Genomic DNA, 25,000 nt, shown 5'->3' with positions numbered 1-25,000 from the left:
CCCTCCTGCGCTGTCCAACCGGCCCTCAACTACACCTCCCTGAGCCTGCAGTGCACCTGGCCCGGGGGGCTGCCGCCCCCCTCCCTGCGCTGGACCCCCGGCGTGTGGGCGCTGGGCCAGGAGGGGGCCGGCCTGGGGGACCAGAGGGGCCCCACCAACAACGCCACCGTGCTGCAGCCCGGGACCAAGACCTTCAACAACTCGCTGTTCACCTGCCGCGGCTCCCATCCAGCCCTCGACCACAGCACGCACTGCACCGCACGCACCTGTGAGTACCGGGAGCCTCTCAGCGCGCGTGTGTGTGTGTGTGTGTGTGTGTGTGTGTGCTTGCCTGTGAGTATGTCTGACATGTTCGCCCCTGAGTCACCGAGTCAGAATGAGTTAGAACTAGAAATGTGCAATTTGGGGAAATTGCATGTGTGGTTGACCATTCCGTCATTATTACTTAGTGTTGGGTGTGTGTAGAGTGTGTGCGTGTGTGTGTGTGTGTGTGTGCGTGTGTGTGTGTGTGTGTGTGTGTGTGTCTTGAGTGTGTGTATGTGTGTGTTGGATGTTGTGTGCATGCGCTTGTAGTTCTTCCTCTGGGTTACATTCAACCCTACAATGGCTTTGATTTTAATAATTAATAATCAAGTACACAACATCCAAAGATCTAAGTCAGCTGCAATGTAATGGATTTTAATTTGAGATGTTTTATTCTTAAACAAGGAATCCTGCGAAAAAGAAAATTAGAAGAAATTTAGATTTTACAACCTATGGTTCAAGAGTTACGGACCAAAAGGTAAAGTGGGCTGTTATAGCGCCACCGTGAGGCTCATCAGTGTAATTATTTTTTATTTCTTCTTGACTGTTAACCTCTCTACCAAGTTTGGTAACTGTAGGCCTAAAGGTTTCTGAGATAAGAATATATGAACTGGAGATTTTCCCTATTCCCATTCAAGTCAATGGGGAATTTTAATTCACTAATAAATTAATATAAAATAGAAAGTATATTTCCTGGAGAAAATGTGAGGTGGGCTAGCTGCTGCAGCTGTATGTAACAGCTACTGCTAGAACTACTACAGACCGGGCAATCTCCATGCACCCACCAGCGAAGACTGTGCGTCTCTAGCCCACTCAGGGGCTGAGTTGTGGGGCCTGTGGCGTGGATAGTGGCATGGTGGTGAGACTCCGCCCCTTCAGGTCAGAGCTGGTCATGGACAGTGTACCCCTCTCTGGGCCACCCACTTTCCCCCACAGGTGAAGACTGTGTGTCTCTAGCCCACTCAGCGGCGTGGTGGTGAGACTCTGCCCCCTCAGATCACAGCGGGTCGAGGGCAGTGCAGTGACCTCCGGACAATCTCCATGAGCCCACCGGCAAAGACCGTGTGTCTCTAGCTCACTCAAAGGCTGAGTTGACGGGTCCATGGCGTGGTTAGTGCCGTGATGGCGAGACTCCGCCCCCTCATGTCATAGCAGGTCGCGGACAGTGTAGCCCTCTCTGGGCCACTCACCTGCCTTCATCAGTGACACTCAGGGGAGGTGTGTGGTCTGTGGTGTGATACTATCACTGTAGTCATAAAAGTGTGCCTGTACCTTTAAGAGATCCTGCTCGTGTCCCCAAATTCAAATCCCAACTGACACTCTGAGCAGCCCTTCATTCACTTCAATGTAAAGGCATGCCGGATTCAGACAGCTCTCTCTAAAAAAGTATAAATGTTACAGCTTAGATATTGACACCGTAGGAATCCTGGGAACCTGCTGAACATTTTCATGTATAATATATCTGTGTAGCTATGTAGCCATGTAGCCATGGCGACAAGTTAGAAAAAGGGTAAAAATGCAAAATTAGCAGCTCAAAAGTTAGAGGGTGGGCCCATACGTTTCAATGGTGAGCGCAGTTGCCGACAAATCATCATACCGTGAAAACTATAAGTCACACAGCTTAGATACTTACATTGTACGAATCAGCACAGTTGTGTGAATGGTTTGATGTATAATATGTGTGTGAGTTGTTAAAACCGTAGGAGTGCCAGCAGTTTACAAAATGTGTGAATATTTCCAAAGCAACAGCTGCCACCACTCTAAAAACATAACTTGAGATTTTCCCTATTCCCAAATTCCCCATTGACTTGATTCAAGTCAATGGGGAATTTTAATTCACTAATAAACTAATATAAATTAAACTATCAAAGATATTGCTTAGCAAAGTGGAAGCACATGATTCCCGATGAAGCCGGTCGATTTGACATATGACTCGTGTGTGTGTGTGTGTGTGTGTGTGTGTGTGTGTGTGTGTGTGTGTGTGTGTGCCGTTAGAACTGTGGGAGGAGTAGCGTGGCAAACTTTTGGGGTTGCTCTAGATCCAAACCAACAAATAAAGTCGACCAAGGCTACTAGAGTGTGTTGCCCTTCGGGGCAACCACAATAATACATCGAAAAGATACTTCCTTTCACGAAGAGACTCGTCATTCACGACACGTTGAACGTACCTACGCACAAAACGCCTTCATCAACTTTTACTTTCTTCTTCCCCCCTCTCTCTCTCTCTCTATCTATATATCTCTCTCTCAATCTCTCCCTCTCTCTATCTCCCTCTCTCTCCCCCAGGGTCTCCCCCAGGTGCGCCGGAGTGTTATGCGTACGCCACACGCAACAACCAATACCTGATGCTCTCCTGCTCCTGGGAGGGCGGCGCCCCCCTCTCCCTGCTGTGGTGGGAGGGGCCAGAGGGCCAGGAGCACAGGGGAGGGAAGGAGACCGCCAACATCCTGGTCCTCCGCTCTGAATCCACCCGCAACGGGCAGGCCTACACCTGCTACGCCAGGCACCCCCTCCACCCACAGGACAAGACATGCCGGCTGACGCTGGGTAAGAGCGTATGTCGAAACAAGTGCCCCTCGGAAACCCTGCAGAGGAGGAGCTAGAGTGAGAGGCCCAGCCAGAGCGGGAGGCTTCTCCGACCGTATGTCACGTACGAGGTCGGCCAGAAAGTTATAGATATAGATACTATAGTAACTATAGATGACCATCAGAGATTTGATTTGATTTTTGATTTTTATTTGGAACTCTTTTAGCCCATGGCTATTCTTCCAAGAGTCCATTAAAACACAAGAATACACATACAAAATATACTGCAAAAAAAATTAGGAGAACACTTATTCACACTTAATCACATTTAGCCCTCAATGGGTGGATGATGTTGGTTTCCATTGACCGTCATTTTGTTCTTGGCGAATTGCACAATGTAATCAATAAAGATTTTCAGCTTGGTTATTTTATTAATGGATATCCGCGATGATGATTGATGACTGGCGTTCCCTTAATTTCTTTGAGCAGTGTACATAAAATACATTCAAATCACAAAATACATTATAGAATACATTATAAAAATACATTCAAATCACATGACATAGTAAAGCACATCATAGAGAGAATTAGAGATGATGACGTTCGATGTCAAAACCGCTCATGGAATAAGCTGATCGGTTCTTTCATTTGTCCATCCGTCTGTCCCCTTCTGTCCCCATCTGTCCCCATCTGTCCCCGTCTCTGTCTCAGAGGCTCCGGTGCTGGTGACCCAGAGGAGCATGGTGTCCGTCTACGAGGGCAGCGATGTCCAGCTCACCTGCATCCTGAGGGCCAACTACCCTCCGGCCAGCCACATCACCTGGTTCAACAACCGCAGACAGGAAGTGTGGGACACGCCCAGGAAGTACATGCTGCAGCAGGCGGCGGCGTGGACCAATCTGACGGTGCGGGAGACGGACGGTGGGCAGGACAGCGGCCAGTATTGGTGCTCCGCCATCAATGCGGTGGGAGGGACGGAGATCCCGGTCACGCTATTGGTCAAGAGTAGGAACCACTTTGTCAACAGCTCTCTCTCCCTCTCTCTCTCCCTCTCCCCCTCTCTCTCTCCCCCCCCCTCTCTCTCTCTCACTGTTAATTGTGCTACATGTATAGTCTGGCACTTTGATGACATATCTATCTACTCCCTCTATCTCCCCCCCCCCCCCCCTTCTCACTCTTCCTCCCTCTCTCCCCCTCTCTCTCTCTCCCTCCCTCTCTCCCCCTCTCTCTCTCTCCCTCCCTCTCTCTCTCCCCTCCTCTCTCTCTCTCTCCTCTCTCTCTCTCAGGGTACCCCATGCCTCCAAACGTGACCCTGGTCAGTGTGATGTACAGCAGCCGGCTGCGCAGCGAGGTGGAGGCGGCGTGGATGATCGAGGGGGAGGGGGAGGGGGAGGGGGAGGGGGAGGCGGAGGCGGAGGGGGAGGTGGAGTGGGAGGGGGCGGGGCAGGAAGGGCTCACAGGCTTCATCCTGGAGCGCCGGCGCGTGGAGGACCACGAGGTCCCGGGGAGGAGGAGGGGCGGGGAGCAGGGGGAGAGAGGGGAGGAGGAGAGGAGCAGTTTGCCCTCCTGGCAGAAGGTGGCGGAGCCAGGGCCCGGGGAGCGCGGCCACACCCTGCCCGGCCTCACGCCCACCCTCAACTACCAGTTCCGCGTCACCGCCGTCAACCACCGCACCGTGGGACACCCGTCCCCAGCCAAGACCCCAGGTGAGAGACCCTGTCCCCAGCCAGGACCCCAGGTGAGAGACGGGGAGGGAGAGAGACCAGTTAGACGGGAGACAGTTGAGAGAGAGAGGGGGAGGAAGAGAGAGAGAGAGAGGGAGAGAGAGGGAGAGAGAGGGAGAGAGGTGAAGAGGGAAGGGGGCGGTAGAAGCACAAGCAGGCGGGAGAGGAACAGGTGTGGAACAGGAGAGGAACAGGAGAGGAACAGGTGTGGAACAGGAGAGGAACAGGTGTGGAACAGGAGAGGAACAGGAGAGGAACAGGAGAGGAACAGGTGTATCAGTGGGAATACTGGGAATGTTGCCTTTGATGATGATGTCACAGTTCCATCCTGTCCGTAGGCCGACTGATGATCAATGACCCTGTGAGACTCTAATCGTTTGTTCTTGTTTTTGTCATCCACTCAGGTGAAAGACACACACACACACACACACACACACATCACACACACACACACACACACAATCTCATATCAATCCTCCCCATGTGACACATCCCTCTTCACCCCCCCCCCCCTTCCCTCGCTCCATCCCTCCCTCCAGCCCCCTCTCCGCTCTCCTTTCTCTGTTGTTTGTCTGCTATCTCTTCTGTCCTGCCTGGCCAATCATCTCTCTCCGTTTTAGTCTTCAGGAGAGTGACTACTGCTTGTTCTTGTTATGTCAGTATGAAGTTAGCAGGGGTCAAGGGTCATTCTGTGGAGGGTGTAGACAGGGTTGCAGTTCAGGGCAGGGAAGATAGCTGTCTTATTGTATGGTAACTATGGTAACTAAATCGATGGGCCAGGCCTTCAGTAGACTAATGTTGCCATGAGAGGCAGCCGCGTTGCCATGGTGACTGGTTCGGGTGTGCTGCTTTGCTATGGTAACTATGGTGTGTTGCAGCGGACCCGTCCTTCAACGCGTACCCTGCCGTGATTGGAGCAGCCATCGGGGGGATGATCATCGCCGCCATCGCCACCGTGCTGCTGTTCATGTACATCATACGCAACCGCAACAACAACCCCCGTGAGTCACATCACGTCACGTCACATAACCCTGTCATTTAGCTGACGCCGTTATCCAAAGTGACTTACAATAATTGCATTTAACGTAGGAAAAGCCAATGTACTACTACTTGCCAGAACTCACAAGTGCATCTCCTTTCTAAAACAAGTGACATAATCTAGTGCTGAAGGCAAAGTGCAAGAATAGCAATCTAAAAATATAATAGGTGCTTAGGGAGGGTTGTGTTAGTACTTCTTGAAGAGATGAGTTTTGAGCCTGCGGTGAAAGATGGGCAGCGACTCTGCTGTCCTGACATCAGTGGGCAGTTCGTTCCACCACTGCGGGGCCAGGACAGAGAAGAGCCGTGACCGTGTCGATCGACCGCAGGGGCCTCGGAGTGACGGGGCAACCAATCACCCTGAGGTAGCAGAGCGTAGCGGTCAGCGGGGGTGTAGGGTTTGACCATGGCCTGGAGGTAGGAGGGGGCTGTTCCTTTCATTGCCCTGTAGGCTATGACCAGAGTTTGACCAAATGCATGCGCACAGACATCTGATTATGCTATTCCATATTTAAAAACTCCAGTGGTAGGCGTACATTTACTCATCAAGCAATAACATTATGGAACCAGCTTCTGGCATCTATCAGAATGCTACCTAAAAGGGATTTCAAGAAACAGCTGAAGACTTTGTTAGATGGTCATTGGAATGAACTAACTCTGGTATTGATATTGTGTATTGTTATATTTTTTATGTAAAACTTATGGAGTGGATTTGTGTTTTACTATGTCATGTGATTTGAATGTATTTTTATAATGTATTCTATATATATTTTGTGATTTGAATGTATTTTATATGTGTATTCTTGTGTTTTAATGAACTCTTGGAAGAATCGCCATTGGCTAAAAGAGTTCCAAATAAAAATCAAATCAAATCACACTCTCACATAAAAGCACAGGTCATGTCTCATATTCTCGTGTGCTTCTACCCACAGGACTACATGACATGCTGTTCGGCATGTGAGTATGAACCTTTATAAAGCACTGCAGCCATGTCACACACGCCATATTATGATGTAGTGTAAAACGAACCTGTGTGTGTGTGTGTGTCTCCAGGCAACACAGCCAGTCCAGAGAGAACATCCACTTCCCAGAGGATGAGGTAGTGGGCGGAGCTGAAGGGGAGGGAGGAGTGTCTGAGCCTGGCTCCGCCCCTAGTCCAGGTAAACGCCACATAAACACGACACGAGCAATGAGCAAACACAAATGAACACAGGTGCACCTCTGTCCATCCGGTCAACACGGTCCTCCTGTCCTGTGGTTTGTAAGCAGGTCTGGCCATGGCGTCCCCCAGGGCGGCGTCCCCGCGAGCCGCCTCCCCCCTGGCCACCGCCCCGCCCCCCGGCCAGGCCCCGCCCCCCGGCCAGGCTCCTCCCCCCGGAGACGGCGACGAACCCGTCAACGTCACCATCACTGTTATGGCAACGGGTTCCTAACATACGACCAGCCCGGAAGGGTTCAAGAGTATCCCACTGTGGGTGGTTAGGGTCAACTTCCACATCTCTCTCCATAGCTCTGGTCTCTCTCATGTATCTCCAGAACACCTGCAGTGCAGTGCAGTGGTATTAGCACCAGAAATACACCTTCAGTTCCTCACCTTGCCTTCATAATCCAGCTGTCACATCCGCGTGATTTTTTTTACCAACCAACTTCTGCCATAACCACGCCCCCGCGAGTTTTCATTGGTTAGGGTTAGGTTTAGGGTTAGGATTAGGGTTAGGGTTGTCCAATGAAAACTCGCGGGGGCGTGGTTATGGCAGAAGTTTGTTGGTAAAAAAAAGCACGCGTCACATCCACAGTTCCCACTCGGTTCGGTACATTTCAACATGTTACACCCGTTTAAGGACTGCAGTCTTTTCAACACATCCCAAATAAACACATAGTAAGATACGATACTGTGTGTGTGTGTATCTTCACTGGGGCACCCTGGCGAGTGGACTGAGCCAGAGGAGCCCGAACCCGATGCTCATCCTGTGGTTCTGAAGAGGAGCGGACGCCATCTCTCTCATCACAAGGCTTTATTTAACCTGACTGAACAAAACTTTATTGAAACGCTTAAGCAACATAACAGAGAACATGAATATACCCTAGACAGACATGACTAGACGCTAGGCAGACATGACTAGACCCTAGGCAGACATGAATATACCCTAGGCAGACATGACTAGACGCTAGGCAGACATGACTAGACCCTAGGCAGACATGACTAGACGCTAGGCAGACATGACTAGACGCTAGGCAGACATGACTAGACGCTAGGCAGACATAATGATAAAGTGCTGCTAGTTTGCTCATCGGTGTAACAGAGCACCTAAAGTAACTGTGGAGGTGGTTACTATGGGAACAGAGTGGTGTCCCGTGTTACTCTCTCCAGCGACCCTCGCTCGCCCACTCACTCACTGGCTCGTCATGAGACAGGAAGTACGATCTTCTGGGTGCTGATGATGTCATTGAGCTTATGTTTGATCTTCAGGAAGAGACGCTTGAACTCCAGACCGTCACCCTGGGAACACACACACACACACACACACACACACACACACACACACACACCACACACACACACACACACACACACACACCACACACACACACACACACACACACACACCACACACACACACACACACACACACACCACACACACACATCAGTGACTATCTCATGGAAACGGACAGGCACACCAGGGGGTCCGGCAGAATGAGGGCGGAGTCTAGTCTAGGGACTGACCTTGGACAGCCGGAAGTCCAGTAGGACCCTCTGGTCAAGCTCCAGGAGATGGACCTTGAAGATCAGCTTGTTGTTGCGTTTGTCCAGCAGGCTCAACGTCACCTGGGTGGCACAGGGAGGAGCTTCAGCGGTGGTTTGGTAAAGTAGGTAGGTAAAGGTGTGTGTGTGTGTGTGCGTACCTCGCTGGTGCAGGTGTGTTTGAAGGTGAGTCCCAGGCTGACGCAGGCGTCCCTCAGGGCGGAGAAGGAGGCCTCAGCGTCCAGCGTGGTGAAGAAGCGCGTCATCCTCCTCACCAACCGCTGCCAGGGCGTCTGAGAGCACACAAACACAAACAACACGTGTGTGTGCAGGTACGCGCTGTTGTGTGTGTGTGTGTGTACGTAAGCGCTGTTGTGTGTGTGTGTGTGTGGGTGTGTGTGTGTGCACATACGCGCTGTTGTGTGTGTGTGTGTGTGTGTGTGTGTGCACGTACGCGGTGTTGTGGGGTTGCGAGGTTCTGTATGAACGCGATTGTGTGTGTGTGTGTGTGTGTGTGTGTGTGTGTGTGCACGTACGCGTTGTTGTGGGGTTGCAAGGTTCTGTATGAACGTGATTGTGTGTGTGTGTGTGTGTGTGTGTGTGTGTGTGTGAGAGATACCTGGCTGGCCCCAGGCGTGCCCAGTAGCTGGGTCCCCAGCAGCATGTGTTCTGGCCGGGCGGGCTGGGAGAAGCTGACCGGACCGCCGCACCACACACTCCCGTCCCACACACACACCGTGGCCCCGCCCCCCGCGGGCTCCGGCTGGGAGCTGGAGTACTGACGCACGCTGTCATCACTGCAGGGACGGAGGCGTGTTAGAAACACACACACACACATGCATGAACACACACGCACACGCGCGCACACACACACACGCATGCATACACACACACGCACACACACACACGCACACACACAAACAGTTCTGACCTGTATAAAAATCTGCAATAAAATCATTACAGTAATACATTGCAATATTTTTTCTCGCGATACTGTATCAATAAGGAAAATATACAAAACTATACGATATAAAATGAAAGTTATACAACGGTTAGTTCTGGTTCTTGATTCTGATTGGCTGGAAGCCGTGTTAAAATACTTTGTAACACACACCTGGGACCGCATATCATTTCATTTTCAGTATGAACGCGCCTCCCATTTGATCCAATGCATTGTAGTTGTTGTTGTTGCTTGGCAACCCTTTTGTTAGGGGAACTCTTTTGCTCGGCGGAATTGAGGGAATGATGCTTCGTTTTGAATAAATGTTAATATTTTACATTGCTGTGTGTTTATTTTACACTAATAGCTGTAGTAACCGTTGTATAAAAGCAATAAACCACTCGAGGCCGTGTGTTATAGTGATTTTATAACAGCTAGGGGGGTTTTACTCCGCTTCACGTCGTGCCTAACAACGCCCCCTAGCTGTTATAAAATCACTATAACACACGGCCTCGAGTGGTTTATTGCTTAAATAGAATTCAATCATAGATTAAAAAAATTATCCATCCATCCATCTTCATCCGCTTATCCAGGGTCGGGTCGCGGAGGCAGCAGCTCCAGCAGGGGGCCCCAGACATCCCTTTCCCTGGCAGCATCAACCAGCTCTGCCTGGGGAATCTTTAGCCGCTCACAGGCCAGTGTGGAGATGTAGTCCCGCCACCTAGTCCTGGGTCTACCCCACGGCCTCCTCCCAGCCGGACACGCCTGGAACACCTCCCTAGGGAGGCGCCCAGGAGGCATCCTCACTAGATGCCCGAACCACCTCAACTGGCTCCTTTCAACGCAAAGGAGCAGCGGCTCTACTCCGAGTCTCTCCCGGATGACTGAACTTCTCACCCGATCTCTCAGGGAGACCCCAGCCACCCTCCGGAGAAAACTCATTTCGGCCGCTTGTATCCGTGATCTCGTTCTTTCAGTCATGACCCATCCTTCATGACTATAGGTGAGGGTGGGGATGAAGATAGACCGGTAGATTGGTAGAAAACCCGTAGATTTTTTTTATCTATGTTTGAATTTATTCAGGATCACCTCCAGCGAGCGGGGGATAGAGTTGTATTTTCAGCTGTATTTTTACATTTTCAGGAAATTATGCAGAGTATCGCAATGTATCGCAATATGTCTTGTATCATATCGCAACGTATCATGACACAGTGGCGGTGGGGATAGTGACGTCCTGCCCAGTACCCAGCCCTACCTGTTGTTGCGCCCGAGAGGCAGCCGTTCTGAGTCAGAGCGCGGGAGTTTGGCTGCTGAGCCCTGAGAGTCTGACGGGTACCTGGGGGACGCTCTGTGGGCCTGACTGAACCAGCGGTCACTCTTTAGGTCTGGGAGGGAGATCCGCTCCTTTGGACCGGCCAGCAGTAACTTAGACAGCAGACCTGGAGGGGGAGAGAGAATGAGAGAGAGAAAGAGAGAGAGAGAGAAAGAGGGAGGGGTGATAGAGAGAGAGAGAGAAAATGAGAGAGAGAGAGAGGGAGGGGTGAGAGAGAGACAGAGAGAATGAGAGAGAGAGAAAGAGAGGGAGGGGTGATAGAGAGAGAATGAGAGAGAGAGAAAGAGAGTGAGGGGTGAGAGAGAATGAGAGAGAGAGACCCCTCCTCTACCGGGCTGACCCTTCCTCTACCGGTCTGACCCTTCCTCTACCGGGCTGACCCCTCCTCTACCGGTCTGACCCCTCCTCTGCCGGTCTGACCCCTCCTCTACCGGTCTGACCCCTCCTCTACCGGTCTGACCCCTCCTCTACCGGTCTGACCCCTCCTCTACCGGGCTGACCCCTCCTCTACCGGGCTGACCCCTCCTCTACCGGTCTGACCCCTCCTCTACCGGTCTGACCCCTCCTCTACCGGTCTGACCCCTCCTCTACCGGGCTGACCCCTCCTCTACCGGGCTGACCCCTCCTCTACCGGTCTGACCCCTCCTCTACCGGTCTGACCCCTCCTCTGCCGGTCTGACCCCTCCTCTGCCGGTCTGACCCCTCCTCTACCGGTCTGACCCCTCCCCTACCGGGCTGACCCCTCCTCTACCGGGCTGACCCCTCCTCTACCGGGCTGACCCCTCCTCTACCGGGCTGACCCCTCCTCTACCGGTCTGACCCCTCCTCTACCGGTCTGACCCCTCCTCTACCGGGCTGACCCCTCCTCTACCGGGCTGACCCCTCCTCTACCGGTCTGACCCCTCCTCTACCGGTCTGACCCCTCCCCTACCGGTCTGACCCCTCCTCTACCGGTCTGACCCCTCCTCTACCAGTCTGACCCCTCCCCTACCGGTCTGACCCCTCCCCTACCGGTCTGACTCCTCCTCTACCGGTCTGACCCCTCCTCTACCAGTCTGACCCCTCCTCTACCAGTCTGACCCCTCCTCTACCGGGCTGACCCCTCCTCTACCAGTCTGACCCCTCCTCTACCGGTCTGACCCCTCCTCTACCGATCTGACCCCTCCTCTACCGGTCTGACCCCTCCTCTACCGGTCTGACCCCTCCTCTACCGGGCTGACCCCTCCTCTACCGGTCTGACCCCTCCTCTACCGGTCTGACCCCTCCTCTACCGGTCTGACCCCTCCTCTACCGGGCTGACCCCTCCTCTAGCGGTCTGACCCCTCCTCTACCGGTCTGACCCCTCCTCTACCGGGCTGACCTCTCCTCTACCGGTCTGACCCCTCCTCTACCGGTCTGACCCCTCCTCTACCGGTCTGACCCCTCCTCTACCGGTCTGACCCCTCCTCTACCGGTCTGACCCCTCCTCTACCGGGCTGACCCCTCCTCTACCGGTCTGACCCCTCCTCTAGCGGTCTGCACAGGGAGGATGGGTTGTGCATTAACTGCTCGCTCGCTACTCACGCCCACAAGCGCCAGTCACGCCCACAAGCGCCAGTCACGCCCACAAGCGCCAGTCACGCCCACAAGCGCCAGTCACGCCCACAAGCGCCAGTCACGCCCACAACGACGGGACTCTCTCCCTTACTCCCCGTGCTCCTCCTCATCTTCCTCCTCCCTTACTGCCCGTGCTCCTCCTCATCTTCCTCCTCCCTTACTGCCCGTGCTCCTCCTCATCTTCCTCTCTCCCTTACTGCCCGTGCTCCTCCTCATCATCTTCCTCTCTCCCTTACTGCCCGTGCTCCCTCCTCTTCATCTTCCTCTCTCCCTTACTGCCCATGCTCCTCCTCATCTTCCTCTCTCCCTTACTGCCCGTGCTCCTTCCTCCTCATCTTCCTCTCTCCCTTACTGCCCGTGCTCCGCCTCATCTTCCTCTCTCCCTTACTGCCCGTGCTCCTCCTCATCTTCCTCCTCCCTTACTGCCCGTGCTCCCTCCTCTTCATCTTCCTCTCTCCCTTACTGCCCGTGCTCCGCCTCATCTTCCTCCTCCCTTACTGCCCGTGCTCCTCCTCATCTTCCTCTCTCCCTTACTGCCCGTGCTCCTCCTCATCTTCCTCTCTCCCTTACTGCCCGTGCTCCTCCTCATCTTCCTCTCTCCCTGACTGCCCGTGCTCCTCCTCATCTTCCTCCTCCCTTACTGCCCGTGCTCCTCCTCATCTTCCTCTCTCCCTTACTGCCCGTGCTCCTCCTCATCTTCCTCTCTCCCTTACTGCCCGTGCTCCTCCTCATCTTCCTCCTCCCTTACTGCCCGTGCTCCTCCTCATCTTCCTCTCTCCCTTACTGCCCGTGCTCCTCCTCATCTTCCTCTCTCCCTTACTGCCCGTGCTCCTCCTCATCTTCCTCCTCCCTTACTGCCCGTGCTCCCCCTCATCTTCCTCCTCCCTTACTGCCCGTGCTCCTCATCTTCCTCTCTCCCTTACTGCCCGTGCTCCTCCTCATCTTCCTCTCTCCCTTACTGCCCGTGCTCCTCCTCATCTTCCTCTCTCCCTTACTGCCCGTGCTCCTCCTCATCTTCCTCTCTCCCTTACTGCCCGTGCTCCTCCTCATCTTCCTCTCTCCCTTACTGCCCGTGCTCCTCCTCATCTTCCTCTCTCCCTTACTGCCCGTGCTCCTCCTCATCTTCCTCTCTCCCTTACTGCCCGTGCTCCTCCTCATCTTCCTCTCTCCCTTACTGCCCGTGCTCCTCCTCCTCTTCCTCTCTCCCTTACTGCCCGTGCTCCTCCTCATCTTCCTCCTCCCTTACTGCCCGTGCTCCTCCTCATCTTCCTCTCTCCCTTACTGCCCGTGCTCCCCCTCATCTTCCTCCTCCCTTACTGCCCGTGCTCCTCCTCATCTTCCTCTCTCCCTTACTGTCCATGCTCCTCCTCATCTTCCTCTCTCCCTTACTGTCCATGCTCCTCCTCATCTTCCTCCTCCCTTACTGCCCGTGCTCCTCCTCATCTTCCTCTCTCCCTTACTGCCCGTGCTCCCTCCTCCTCATCTTCCTCTCTCCCTTACTGTCCATGCTCCTCCTCATCTTCCTCCTCCCTTACTGCCCGTGCTCCTCCTCATCTTCCTCCTCCCTTACTGCCCGTGCTCCTCCTCATCTTCCTCTCTCCCTTACTGCCCGTGCTCCTCCTCATCTTCCTCCTCCCTTACTGCCCGTGCTCCTTCCTCCTCATCTTCCTCCTCCCTTACTGCCCGTGCTCCTCCTCATCTTCCTCTCTCCCTTACTGCCCGTGCTCCCTCCTCCTCATCTTCCTCCTCCCTTACTGCCCGTGCTCCTCCTCATCTTCCTCTCTCCCTTACTGCCCGTGCTCCCCCTCATCTTCCTCTCTCCCTTACTCCCCGTGCTCCTCCTCATCTTCCTCTCTCCCTTACTGCCCGTGCTCCTCCTCATCTTCCTCCTCCCTTACTGCCCGTGCTCCTCCTCATCTTCCTCCTCCCTTACTGCCCGTGCTCCTCTTCATCTTCCTCTCTCCCTTACTGCCCGTGCTCCTCATCTTCCTCTCTCCCTTACTGCCCGTGCTCCTCCTCATCTTCCTCTCTCCCTTACTGCCCGTGCTCCTCCTCATCTTCCTCTCTCCCTTACTGCCCGTGCTCCTCCTCATCTTCCTCTCTCCCTTACTGCCCGTGCTCCTCCTCATCTTCCTCTCTCCCTTACTGCCCGTGCTCCTCCTCATCTTCCTCTCTCCCTTACTGCCCGTGCTCCTCCTCATCTTCCTCTCTCCCTTACTGCCCGTGCTCCTCCTCATCTTCCTCTCTCCCTTACTGCCCGTGCTCCTCCTCATCTTCCTCTCTCCCTTACTGCCCCTGCTCCCTCCTCCTCATCTTCCTCTCTCCATTACTGCCCGTGCTCCGCCTCATCTTCCTCCTCCCTTACTGCCCGTGCTCCTCCTCATCTTCCTCCTCCCTTACTGCCCGTGCTCCGCCTCATCTTCCTCCTCCCTTACTGCCCGTGCTCCCCCTCATCTTCCTCTTCTTCATCACTTTCTTTTAATACATCCATGCTGGCAAAGCCTGCGCTTAGGGTTCCAGCTAGTTAGAAGAAATGAAATAAATTTGACTGTATTTTTTGACATTTTCCCACAACATAGCTTACTCAAAACTCCCCCACTTGTATAAAACTCCCACGGGGAGCCAGCGCCACTGACCTCTGACCTCTGTCACGCCTGTAGTGCATTCAAAATAGGCAAGCGAGCGATTTACGAGTAACTTCACAGGGAAGTAAAAGAATGACAGAACAGATACCATTAAATATTACACACAACTTACTTTGATATTTTGATCATTGTGTGTGTGTGTGTGTGTGTGTGTGTGTGTGTGTGTGTGTGTGTGTGTGTCTTACTGAGGGGTGTGGGTTGTATCTTCTTCCAGGGTGGCAGGTAGGTCTTTTTCTGGAGCCAATCAGCATACTCCTGACACCTTTCACTTGGCTGGTCCCATGGTAACTCTGAAACCATGGCAACATAACATCACGGCAGCTAAACACACGCATGCACGCATACACACACACACACACACACACACACACACACAGACACCACACACACACACACACACACACACACACACACACACACACACACACAGAGACCTACCTCCAGCCAGCATGGCGGTGAGCACTATCCCACAGGCCCAGATGTCAGCTGGCTGAGCGCTGAACTCTGATTGGCTGAGGAGTTCAGGTGCGACGTAGGGCAGAGTTCCGCACAGTCTGGTGAGCTGGCGCTCGCGGCCGCGGTGACGGAACATGGTGGCCAGACCGAAGTCTGACAGCTTCAGGTTATCTGAGCGGGAGAATACGGCCAAACACACTCAGGCAGGGAGACACACACTGTACACACACAGACACACACACCTACCAGAGGGGTGGGCGTGGGGTGACAGCGCACACGCAGACACACACACACACACACACACTCACACACTCACACACTCACACACGCACACACACACGCACACACGCATACACTCACACACTCACCTTTATCGTCCAGCAGAATGTTCTCAGGCTTTATATCTCGGTGGGTGATCCCTATATTGTGGAGATACTCCTGTGAACAAAGACAGACCAATCACAACGGGGGATCAAAGACAGACCAATCACAACGGGGGATCAAAGACAGACCAATCACAACGGGGGATCAAAGACAGACCAATCACAACGGGGGATCAAAGACAGACCAATCACAACGGGGGATCAAAGACAGACCAATCACAACGGGGATCAAAGACAGACCAATCACAACGTGGGATCAAAGACAGACCAATCACAACGTGGGATCAAAGACAGACCAATCACAACGGGGGATCAAAGACAGACCAATCACAACGGGGGATCAAAGACAGACCAATCACAACGGGGGATCAAAGACGGACCAATCACAACGGGGGGAAAAGATGGAACACACGGACAGAGGCAGAGTGCTGTTCCGCTTCTAGAACCCACTACCGCGGAACGCCCCCACGGTTCCACTCACCACGGCTGCTATCAACTGCTGGAAGAACCTGTGAGCATCTCTCTCTGCCATCCCCACGTCAGGCTCTGAGAGAGAGAGAGAGATGGAGAGAGAGAGAGATGGAGAGAGAGAGAGAGAGAGAGAGAGAGATAGAGAGAGAGATGGAGAGAGAGAGATGGAGAGAGAGAGAGATGGGGAGAGAGAGAGAGAGAGAGAGATGGAGAGAGAGAGATGGAGAGAGAGAGATGGGGAGAGAGAGAGATGGGGAGAGAGAGAGAGAGAGATGGAGAGAGAGATGGAGAGAGAGAGAGATGGGGAGAGAGAGAGAGAGAGATGGGGAGAGAGAGAGAGAGAGATGGAGAGAGAGAGATGGAGAGAGAGATGGGGAGAGAGAGAGAGAGAGATGGAGAGAGAGAGAGATGGGGAGAGAGAGAGATGGAGAGAGATGGAGAGAAATAAAGAGTAGGAGGGAGAGAGAGGCACATACTTAGTTGGGACTATCAGCGTGCGAAAAGATGTATATTATGAACAAATGGGCCCGTTAAACCGAGCTCAACTGCCTGTGATTGGCTCCTGGCCCTGTCCGTCTCACCTATCCGGTCGAAGAGCTCGCCCCCAGAACAGTACTCCAAGAAGAGATAGATGTTTGTCCCCTCCGTCCGGTGACCGAAGAAACGAACGATGTTGGCGTGGGAGAGAATCTGCAGACATGGGCACAGATATCATGCTATGACACTCACACACACACACACGCCAAATACAGAGCCACACTTTCGCTAGAGTTGCTTATTTTGACCACATACAGTACATTCCAGAAGATTGAGTCCTTCTCATGTCATCAACTTTGTCATCTTTCCATCTCATGAGGTACTGACAGAAGCATCTTGCAGTCAACGGAGTCTCCAGGCCAGCGCTAGAGGGCGGCCATGCGTTCGTACCTTGTGCACACAGACCTCCTTCTTCACGTTCTCTGGCCATGCGTTCGTACCTTGTGCACACAGACCTCCTTCTTCACGTTCTCTGGCCATGCGTTCGTACCTTGTGCACACAGACCTCCTTCTTGGCCACGCGTTCATACCTTGTGCACACAGACCTCCTTCTTCACGTTCTCTGGCCATGCGTTCGTACCTTGTGCACACAGACCTCCTTCTTCACGTTCTCTGGCCATGCGTTCGTACCTTGTGCACACAGACCTCCTTCTTGACGTTCTCTGGCCACGCGTTCATACCTTGTGCACACAGACCTCCTTCTTGACGTTCTCTGGCCATGCGTTCATACCTTGTGCACACAGACCTCCTTCTTCACGTTCTCTGGCCATGCGTTCGTACCTTGTGCACACAGACCTCCTTCTTCACGTTCTCTGGCCATGCGTTCGTACCTTGTGCACACAGACCTCCTTCTTGACGTTCTCTGGCCACGCGTTCATACCTTGTGCACACAGACCTCCTTCTTCACGTTCTCTGGCCATGCGTTCGTACCTTGTGCACACAGACCTCCTTCTTCACGTTCTCTGGCCATGCGTTCGTACCTTGTGCACACAGACCTCCTTCTTGACGTTCTCTGGCCACGCGTTCATACCTTGTGCACACAGACCTCCTTCTTCACGTTCTCTGGCCATGCGTTCGTACCTTGTGCACACAGACCTCCTTCTTCACGTTCTCTGGCCATGCGTTCGTACCTTGTGCACACAGACCTCCTTCTTGACGTTCTCTGGCCACGCGTTCATACCTTGTGCACACAGACCTCCTTCTTCACGTTCTCCGCGCACTCTTTGGCCTGGCTCGTATCAATCACCTTCACCGCCACCGCCTCCTCGGTCTGTCTGTTCACCAGGAGCCTCACCCTGAGGAGAGGGGAGTCACAAAGAACGGCGTGATGATAGGGATATGAAAGGAGAGCTGGAGGAGCAAAAATAAAGTAAAGGAGGGGTAACGGTACTCACTCCCCGTAGGCTCCTTCTCCCAGAGTCTGGACCAGGTCCCAGTCCTGCACGAACGGCACCGCCATGCCCCTACTAAATCAGCTAGAGTTAGATAAGCAAACAACAACAACAACAACAACAACAACACGCAAGCACTGGATATGGGATTAATGCTCGCTAGCTAAGTATGAGAACACAGGATGGACCCAGACTGGGACATTCAGATAGCTAGCTAGCTGATCATTGGCCAAATTACATTGCAAAGTTATTTTCAATTGTTTATTCCATCAAATAAATTAGCTAGCTGGCTGGCTGGCTAAAGTCATATACTGTAAATTGTTGTTCGTGTTTCCTAAGCACTTATTGTGTTATATTATATTGCACTGTACTTTAGATTGCTATTCTTGCACTTTGCCTTCAGCACTAGATAATGCTCTTAGTCACTAGATTATGCTCTTAGTCACTAGATTATGCTCTTAGTCACTAGATTATGCTCTTACTCACTAGATTATGCTCTTAGTCACTAGATTATGCTCTTACTCACTAGATTATGCTCTTACTCACTAGATTATGCTCTTAGTCACTAGATTATGCTCTTACTCACTAGATTATGCTCTTACTCACTAGATGATGCTCTTAGTCACTAGATTATGCTCTTAGTCACTAGATTATGCTCTTAGTCACTAGATTATGCTCTTACTCACTAGATTATGCTCTTACTCACTAGATTATGCTCTTAGTCACTAGATTATGCTCTTAGTCACTAGATTATACTCTTACTCACTAGATTATGCTCTTAGTCACTAGATTATACTCTTAGTCACTAGATTATGCTCTTAGTCACTAGATTATGCTCTTACTCACTAGATTATGCTCTTAGTCACTAGATTATGCTCTTAGTCACTAGATTATGCTCTTAGTCACTAGATTATGCTCTTAGTCACTAGATTATACTCTTAGTCACTAGATTATGCTCTTAGTCACTAGATTATGCTCTTACTCACTAGATTATGCTCTTACTCACTAGATTATGCTCTTAGTGACTAGATTATGCTCTTACTCACTAGATTATGCTCTTAGTCACTAGATTATGCTCTTAGTCACTAGATTATGCTCTTACTCACTAGATTATGCTCTTACTCACTAGATTATGCTCTTAGTGACTAGATTATGCTCTTACTCACTAGATTATGCTCTTAGTCACTAGATTATGCTCTTACTCACTAGATTATGCTCTTACTCACTAGATTATGCTCTTACTCACTAGATTATGCTCTTAGTCACTAGATTATGCTCTTACTCACTAGATTATGCTCTTAGTCACTAGATTATGCTCTTAGTCACTAGATTATGCTCTTACTCACTAGATTATGCTCTTAGTCACTAGATTATGCTCTTACTCACTAGATGATGCTCTTAGTCACTAGATTATGCTCTTAGTCACTAGATTATGCTCTTAGTCACTAGATTATGCTCTTACTCACTAGATTATGCTCTTACTCACTAGATTATGCTCTTAGTCACTAGATTATGCTCTTAGTCACTAGATTATGCTCTTAGTCACTTGATTATACTCTTAGTCACTAGATTATGCTCTTACTCACTAGATTATGCTCTTACTCACTAGATTATGCTCTTAGTCACTAGATTATGCTCTTAGTCACTAGATTATGCTCTTACTCACTAGATTATGCTCTTACTCACTAGATTATGCTCTTAGTCACTAGATTATGCTCTTAGTCACTAGATTATACTCTTACTCACTAGATTATGCTCTTAGTCACTAGATTATACTCTTAGTCACTAGATTATGCTCTTAGTCACTAGATTATGCTCTTACTCACTAGATTATGCTCTTAGTCACTAGATTATGCTCTTAGTCACTAGATTATGCTCTTAGTCACTAGATTATGCTCTTAGTCACTAGATTATGCTCTTAGTCACTAGATTATACTCTTAGTCACTAGATTATGCTCTTAGTCACTAGATTATGCTCTTAGTCACTAGATTATGCTCTTACTCACTAGATTATGCTCTTACTCACTAGATTATGCTCTTAGTCACTAGATTATGCTCTTACTCACTAGATTATGCTCTTAGTCACTAGATTATGCTCTTACTCACTAGATTATGCTCTTAGTCACTAGATTATGCTCTTACTCACTAGATTATGCTCTTAGTCACTAGATTATGCTCTTAGTCACTAGATTATGCTCTTACTCACTAGATTATGCTCTTAGTCACTAGATTATGCTCTTACTCACTAGATTATGCTCTTACTCACTAGATTATACTCTTAGTCACTAGATTATGCTCTTACTCACTAGATTATGCTCTTACTCACTAGATTATGCTCTTAGTCACTTGTTTTAGAGAGAAGATGCACTTGTGAGTTCTGGCAAGTAGTAGTACATTGGCTTTTCCTACGTTAAATGCAATTATTGTTAGTCACTTTGGATACAAGCGTCTGCTAAATGACTAATGTAATGAGATATTAACTAGCTAACTGAAGTTAGTTCATTTCAGAGAACATAACATGTAGAGTAACTAACTTAGACTTGAAAGAGAAGCGTTCGTGGAAGCAAGTGAAAACAGTTTCAGTGTTTTACCTGAGTTGGTCTTCTAGAGGAGTTGGTGTTGTCGTAGCCTAGTTCATAAACATCTAGTTAATCTAATCTAGTTAGTCTGATAAATAATAAACATCTAGTTAGTCTAATAAATGAACCCTGTGGCTCGTGTTTACTCGACGCTGTGCTGCTGCACGAATTTGGCGCTCAGTCCGTATAGGTTAGTTCCCATAGCTGCAGAGACCGTTTAGGGTAAAGGTTAAGGATACTTTTAGGGTTAAGGATACTTTTAGGGTTAAGGATACTTTTAGGGTTAAGTTAACGTAATGGCAAAGGTTCGGCTTTCGGTTAGGTTTAGGGTTATGGTTAGGTTTAGCTATAGGGTTGGGTGAAGGTTAGGATTAAGTTTAGGGTTATGGTTTGACCGGTCTCCGCGTTTATGGGAACTAGCCACTTCCATACAATCACATCCGGCCCACTTCCGCGTAAAAGAGGAGGAACTTTCATGCCGAGAGAGTTCACGACGCAACTAAATTATCGTCAAAGTCAGTTAATCTCGACTAATTTACCCGTTTCTGGTCCTATGTCGATGTAGCTAGTGTGCTAACGTAGCCAATAAGCTGTTTCCAGGTACCAACATGTCCCTGAGCGCCGTCCACTCCACGCTGTCCAGCCTGAAGTCCTGCCAGACAGACATCGGGACCGGGATGGACATCGTGACAGACGTGGCTTTGGACCTGGTGGAGACCAGGGACGGACAGGAGAGCTCAGACCTGAACAAACTGGAGGCGATGATGCTGGACTGCGCCCGGCTGGACAGAGAGATCAGCTGCTTTGTGGAGGTGGTGGGAGACATCACGACAGAGGCCAGACAGGTGCAGCCTCAGCACCCTGAAGCCTTGTTCTCCCTGAGTGCCCAGGTGTGGTATCTTCACTATTTAAGATGTACATTTAACACAGATCTGGTCAACTAGTCTTGTAATTGGTCAACAGGTCACTGAGCTCTGCCCCCCTCCGGACATGGGGCAAGTTTGGGTTCTTCCTGTGTCCTCCTAAGATCACGTTTACAACTGTAGACTCCCGAGGTGTTATCTTTATTGACCCAGAGGACAAAGGAATGTTTACTCAGGACAGGGCATCTGTTGTCACTATCCTGTTATATTAACACAGTTCTACCTAAAGTGAAGTTTATTCATTATTCTTAGTAAATTGATTACTACATGAGAGTAATACAAATGTATTGATGTAATACAGTATAAAAATATACTACACAGGTCAAGGAAAAATACACCGAGGTCATGGGCAGGCTCGACGATGCGGAGCTGCAGAACCACCCCAAGGTGGTCAGCTTCAAGGACGGCGTCCAGAACTCCCTCAAACAAGCGAACCCGGACACCGCCGAGGACATGGAGGAGGAGCTGGACGAGGACATCGCCGTGATGCAGAGCCAGGTGAACTTCACCTGTCCGCTCACGCAGATGGAGATGGAGAATCCCGTCAAGAACCGCAAGTGCAACCACCACTACGAGCAGCAGGCGATCCTAGACATGATCCGAGGCAAACAAGCCAAGAAGAAGAAGCTCCGCTGCCCGAAGGTGGGTTGTGGAAACGGGGACGTGAAGAAGGACGACCTGATCTTGGACTCCGTGATGAAGAGGATGATACAGGCCCACAAAAGGCAGAACTCGAAGACGTAAACGTGAGTCTCGTATTCCTGGAGTGTGACTTTGAAATCCTAGGTAGGTAGAAGCATTTCCAGTCTGAAATGCCCCCCTCCCCCCTTTACCAACAAGGACCATAGTGGAAATAAGCAGTAGCTTTTTATGTTATCCTTGACAGTTTTTTTTTCTTTACCTCTGTAATTCTTTTAAAAAGTGTGTCAAATAAAATCAATCAATCAATTATACTGAGCCTATAAATACGACCTCCTACTTTCAGTTTAATCTCTCTCTTCTGTCTCTTTCGCAGATGGAGTTGAGAAGAACTTGCCCTGAAATGTTGGCAGCAAAGTTGCAGAGGAAAGATTGGAGGTTAGGAGAGAGGAGACGTGGGAAAAGAGCAAGAGATGAGGGGAGAGGAAAGGAGAGGAGAAGATAGGGAGGAGATAGGAGGAGATGAGAGATGTGGAAGAGGAGGGGAGAGGAGATGGGTTTAGAGGTCAGGGGAGAGGAGATGGGTTTAGAGGTTAGGGGAGAGGAGATCTGTTTAGAGGTTAGGGGAGAGGAGATGAGTTTAGAGGTTAGGGGAGAGGAGATGGGTTTAGAGGTTAGGGGAGAGGAGATGGGTTTAGAGGTTAGGGGAGAGGAGATGGGTTTAGAGGTCAGGGGAGAGGAGATCTGTTTAGAGGTTAGGGGAGAGGAGATGAGTTTAGAGGTTAGGGGAGAGGAGATGGGTTTAGAGGTCAGGGGAGAGGAGATGGGTTTAGAGGTCAGGGGAGAGGAGATGGGTTTAGAGGTTAGGGGAGAGGAGATGAGTTTAGAGGTTAGGGGAGAGGAGATGGGTTTAGAGGTTAGGGGAGAGGAGATGAGTTTAGAGGTTAGGGGAGAGGAGATGGGTTTAGAGGTTAGGGGAGAGGAGATGGGTTTAGAGGTTAGGGGAGAGGAGATCTGTTTAGAGGTTAGGGGAGAGGAGATGGGTTTAGAGGTTAGGGGAGAGGAGATGGGTTTAGAGGTTAGGGGAGAGGAGATGGGTTTAGAGGTTAGGGGAGAGGAGATGGGTTTAGAGGTTAGGGGAGAGGAGATGGGTTTAGAGGTTAGGGGAGAGGAGATGGGTTTAGAGGTTAGGGGAGAGGAGATGGGTTTAGAGGTCAGGGGAGAGGAGATGGGTTTAGAGGTTAGGGGAGAGGAGATGGGTTTAGAGGTTAGGGGAGAGGAGATGGGTTTAGAGGTTAGGGGAGAGGAGATGAGGAAAAAGACAATGTTGTGATGTGCATTGTTATTTATTGTTGATTAATTGTTTAGTTTAATTGTTAAATTATGCCAATTTTTTTAAAGGTTTTTGTTTTGGCACGTTACTCCCAAGTTTTTTGTTTGTGTCTTCATCTGCTTATGTTTGGTTGTTATTATTGTTGCATTTGTATTTTAGTTCTTGAGAATCAACCAACCATGTTCTAAAATGGAAATAATTCAACATTTATAAATGGGTTATTGTTCCATTAATCTATTTGGGATTTAATCTTTGATAAGATTGTTTAAAATATGTGATTTTTTTTATATAAAAGTTTTCCGATGTTAAATTAATTTTGATTGTCTGTCTTAAGTGTTTTCACACCGTTTTCAGTTATTATTGTTGTTAAAGGTGCTTGCAGAGCTTAGAAAGGCACGTTTATTGTAGGGGGTCAGAAAGATTCCTAGAGGCACCGCGGGGTCCTTCAAAATGTAATGAACTTGACAAGAGGTCCCTGTAGTTCTGACCCTAGACACATTTTGGGGGGAACTTGCCTTTATAAAAAGGTTCCAGGACCAGGAGGCTCCTTAAAGGGTTCTGCACTTGTTGCATTTTGAGGAACCTCTAAAGATGACTTCAGGAACCTTTTGTTCTTAAGAGCGGTCTTTCAGTTGTAAGAACAGCAGACCAGAAGACCTTGCTGGAATCAAACCGCTTTATTCTGTTTCACAGTGTGTGTCTGAGAAACATCAGAGGCCATAATGATAACAGCATGATCACCATAGCTACCTAACTAAACATGACCAGACCACAATGGCAACACTCACCAACTTTCCCAACAAGGTTATTATTCCTGCCCATAGATTCATTTACTTAATTTGTTTGCTTTGTGTAGATTAACAAATTGCACCATCTTAAACAATGTCCTCTTGTTCTAAACCTTAGGGGGGAGACGGATGATTTTGGCTTCATCAGAACACAAGTTCAGACAGGAGCAGACAGGAAGCCTACATGTGACAAGGATGCTAATGGCAGTGCATGGAGATATGAGGGACTTTGACATGAACAGTATCCATGTAGGAATGGGACAGGCCCAGATCATGAACAGTATCCATGTAGGAATGGGACAGGCCCAGATCATGAACAGTATCCATGTAGGAATGGGACAGGCCCAGATCATGAACAGTATCCATGTAGGAATGGGACAGGCCCAGGTCATGAACAGTATCCATGTAGGAATGGGACAGGCCCAGGTCATGAACAGTATCCATGTAGGGATGGGACAGGCCCAGGTCATGAACAGTATCCATGTAGGAATGGGACAGGCCCAGGTGAACTTGAGGGCCAAGATCAAAAATGAGAAACATTTAAAAGTTGTTTTCTAATGTCACCTGTGGAAAGAACAAGAACCCAAAATACAAAAATTGACTTACAATATCAATTCTCTATCCCAACCAATTCATTTTCAAAAATATAG

The 25,000-nt window shown here is 50.1% G+C and overlaps 3 protein-coding genes across 5 annotated transcripts in view; 2 read left to right on the top strand and 1 right to left on the bottom strand.

Moving 5' to 3' along the window:
• Positions 1-7,024, top strand: part of vsig10l2 (V-set and immunoglobulin domain containing 10 like 2) — a gene marked incomplete at both ends in the record, with an annotated part of 13,474 nt that extends 6,450 nt beyond the window's left edge. The window contains 9 exons of the mRNA XM_084449834.1: positions 1-268; positions 2,590-2,850; positions 3,541-3,834; positions 4,116-4,180; positions 4,406-4,535; positions 5,432-5,554; positions 6,524-6,548; positions 6,645-6,751; positions 6,861-7,024. The exon at positions 1-268 is cut by the window's left edge and continues 17 nt beyond it. Coding sequence (XP_084305960.1) covers positions 1-268; positions 2,590-2,850; positions 3,541-3,834; positions 4,116-4,180; positions 4,406-4,535; positions 5,432-5,554; positions 6,524-6,548; positions 6,645-6,751; positions 6,861-7,024 — 1,437 coding nt within the window. The remainder of the gene's footprint in view (positions 269-2,589; positions 2,851-3,540; positions 3,835-4,115; positions 4,181-4,405; positions 4,536-5,431; positions 5,555-6,523; positions 6,549-6,644; positions 6,752-6,860) is intronic.
• A 685-nt stretch (positions 7,025-7,709) lies between these two features.
• Positions 7,710-20,812, bottom strand: chek1 (checkpoint kinase 1). Of its 2 annotated transcripts, XM_084449998.1 has the most exons (13): positions 20,680-20,812; positions 18,092-18,163; positions 17,878-17,992; positions 16,742-16,850; positions 16,171-16,235; positions 15,675-15,744; positions 15,289-15,477; positions 15,036-15,140; positions 10,613-10,715; positions 8,956-9,133; positions 8,498-8,629; positions 8,319-8,420; positions 7,710-8,091 (listed from the first exon to the last, which is right to left on the bottom strand). In XM_084449998.1, exons 2-13 carry the CDS (start codon positions 18,154-18,156, stop codon positions 7,996-7,998), a joined length of 1,329 nt encoding a protein of 442 aa, XP_084306124.1. In that variant the 5' UTR covers positions 18,157-18,163; positions 20,680-20,812; the 3' UTR covers positions 7,710-7,995. The 2 variants fall into 2 exon arrangements, with proteins under 2 accessions (XP_084306124.1, XP_084306125.1); XM_084449999.1 differs by lacking the exons at positions 17,878-17,992; positions 18,092-18,163; positions 20,680-20,812 and adding an exon at positions 17,088-17,099.
• A 310-nt stretch (positions 20,813-21,122) lies between these two features.
• nsmce2 (NSE2 (MMS21) homolog, SMC5-SMC6 complex SUMO ligase) lies at positions 21,123-22,761 on the top strand. 2 transcript variants are annotated; one of them, XM_084449562.1, is made up of 3 exons: positions 21,123-21,557; positions 21,912-22,336; positions 22,606-22,761. In XM_084449562.1, the coding sequence occupies exons 1-2, from the start codon at positions 21,276-21,278 to the stop codon at positions 22,332-22,334; spliced, it is 705 nt and encodes a 234-aa protein (XP_084305688.1). In that variant the 5' UTR covers positions 21,123-21,275; the 3' UTR covers positions 22,335-22,336; positions 22,606-22,761. The 2 variants fall into 2 exon arrangements, with proteins under 2 accessions (XP_084305688.1, XP_084305689.1); XM_084449563.1 differs by lacking the exon at positions 22,606-22,761 and having other exon boundaries at positions 21,912-22,411.
• The last annotated feature ends 2,239 nt before the right edge of the window (positions 22,762-25,000 follow it).

The sequence above is a fragment of the Borostomias antarcticus genome (genome assembly GCF_949987555.1).
Source record: "Borostomias antarcticus genome assembly, chromosome: 15".
Taxonomy (NCBI): Eukaryota; Metazoa; Chordata; class Actinopteri; order Stomiiformes; family Stomiidae; genus Borostomias; species Borostomias antarcticus.
The sequence above is the reverse complement of the archived record's forward strand: the minus strand, read 5'-3'. Positions and strand labels throughout refer to the sequence as shown.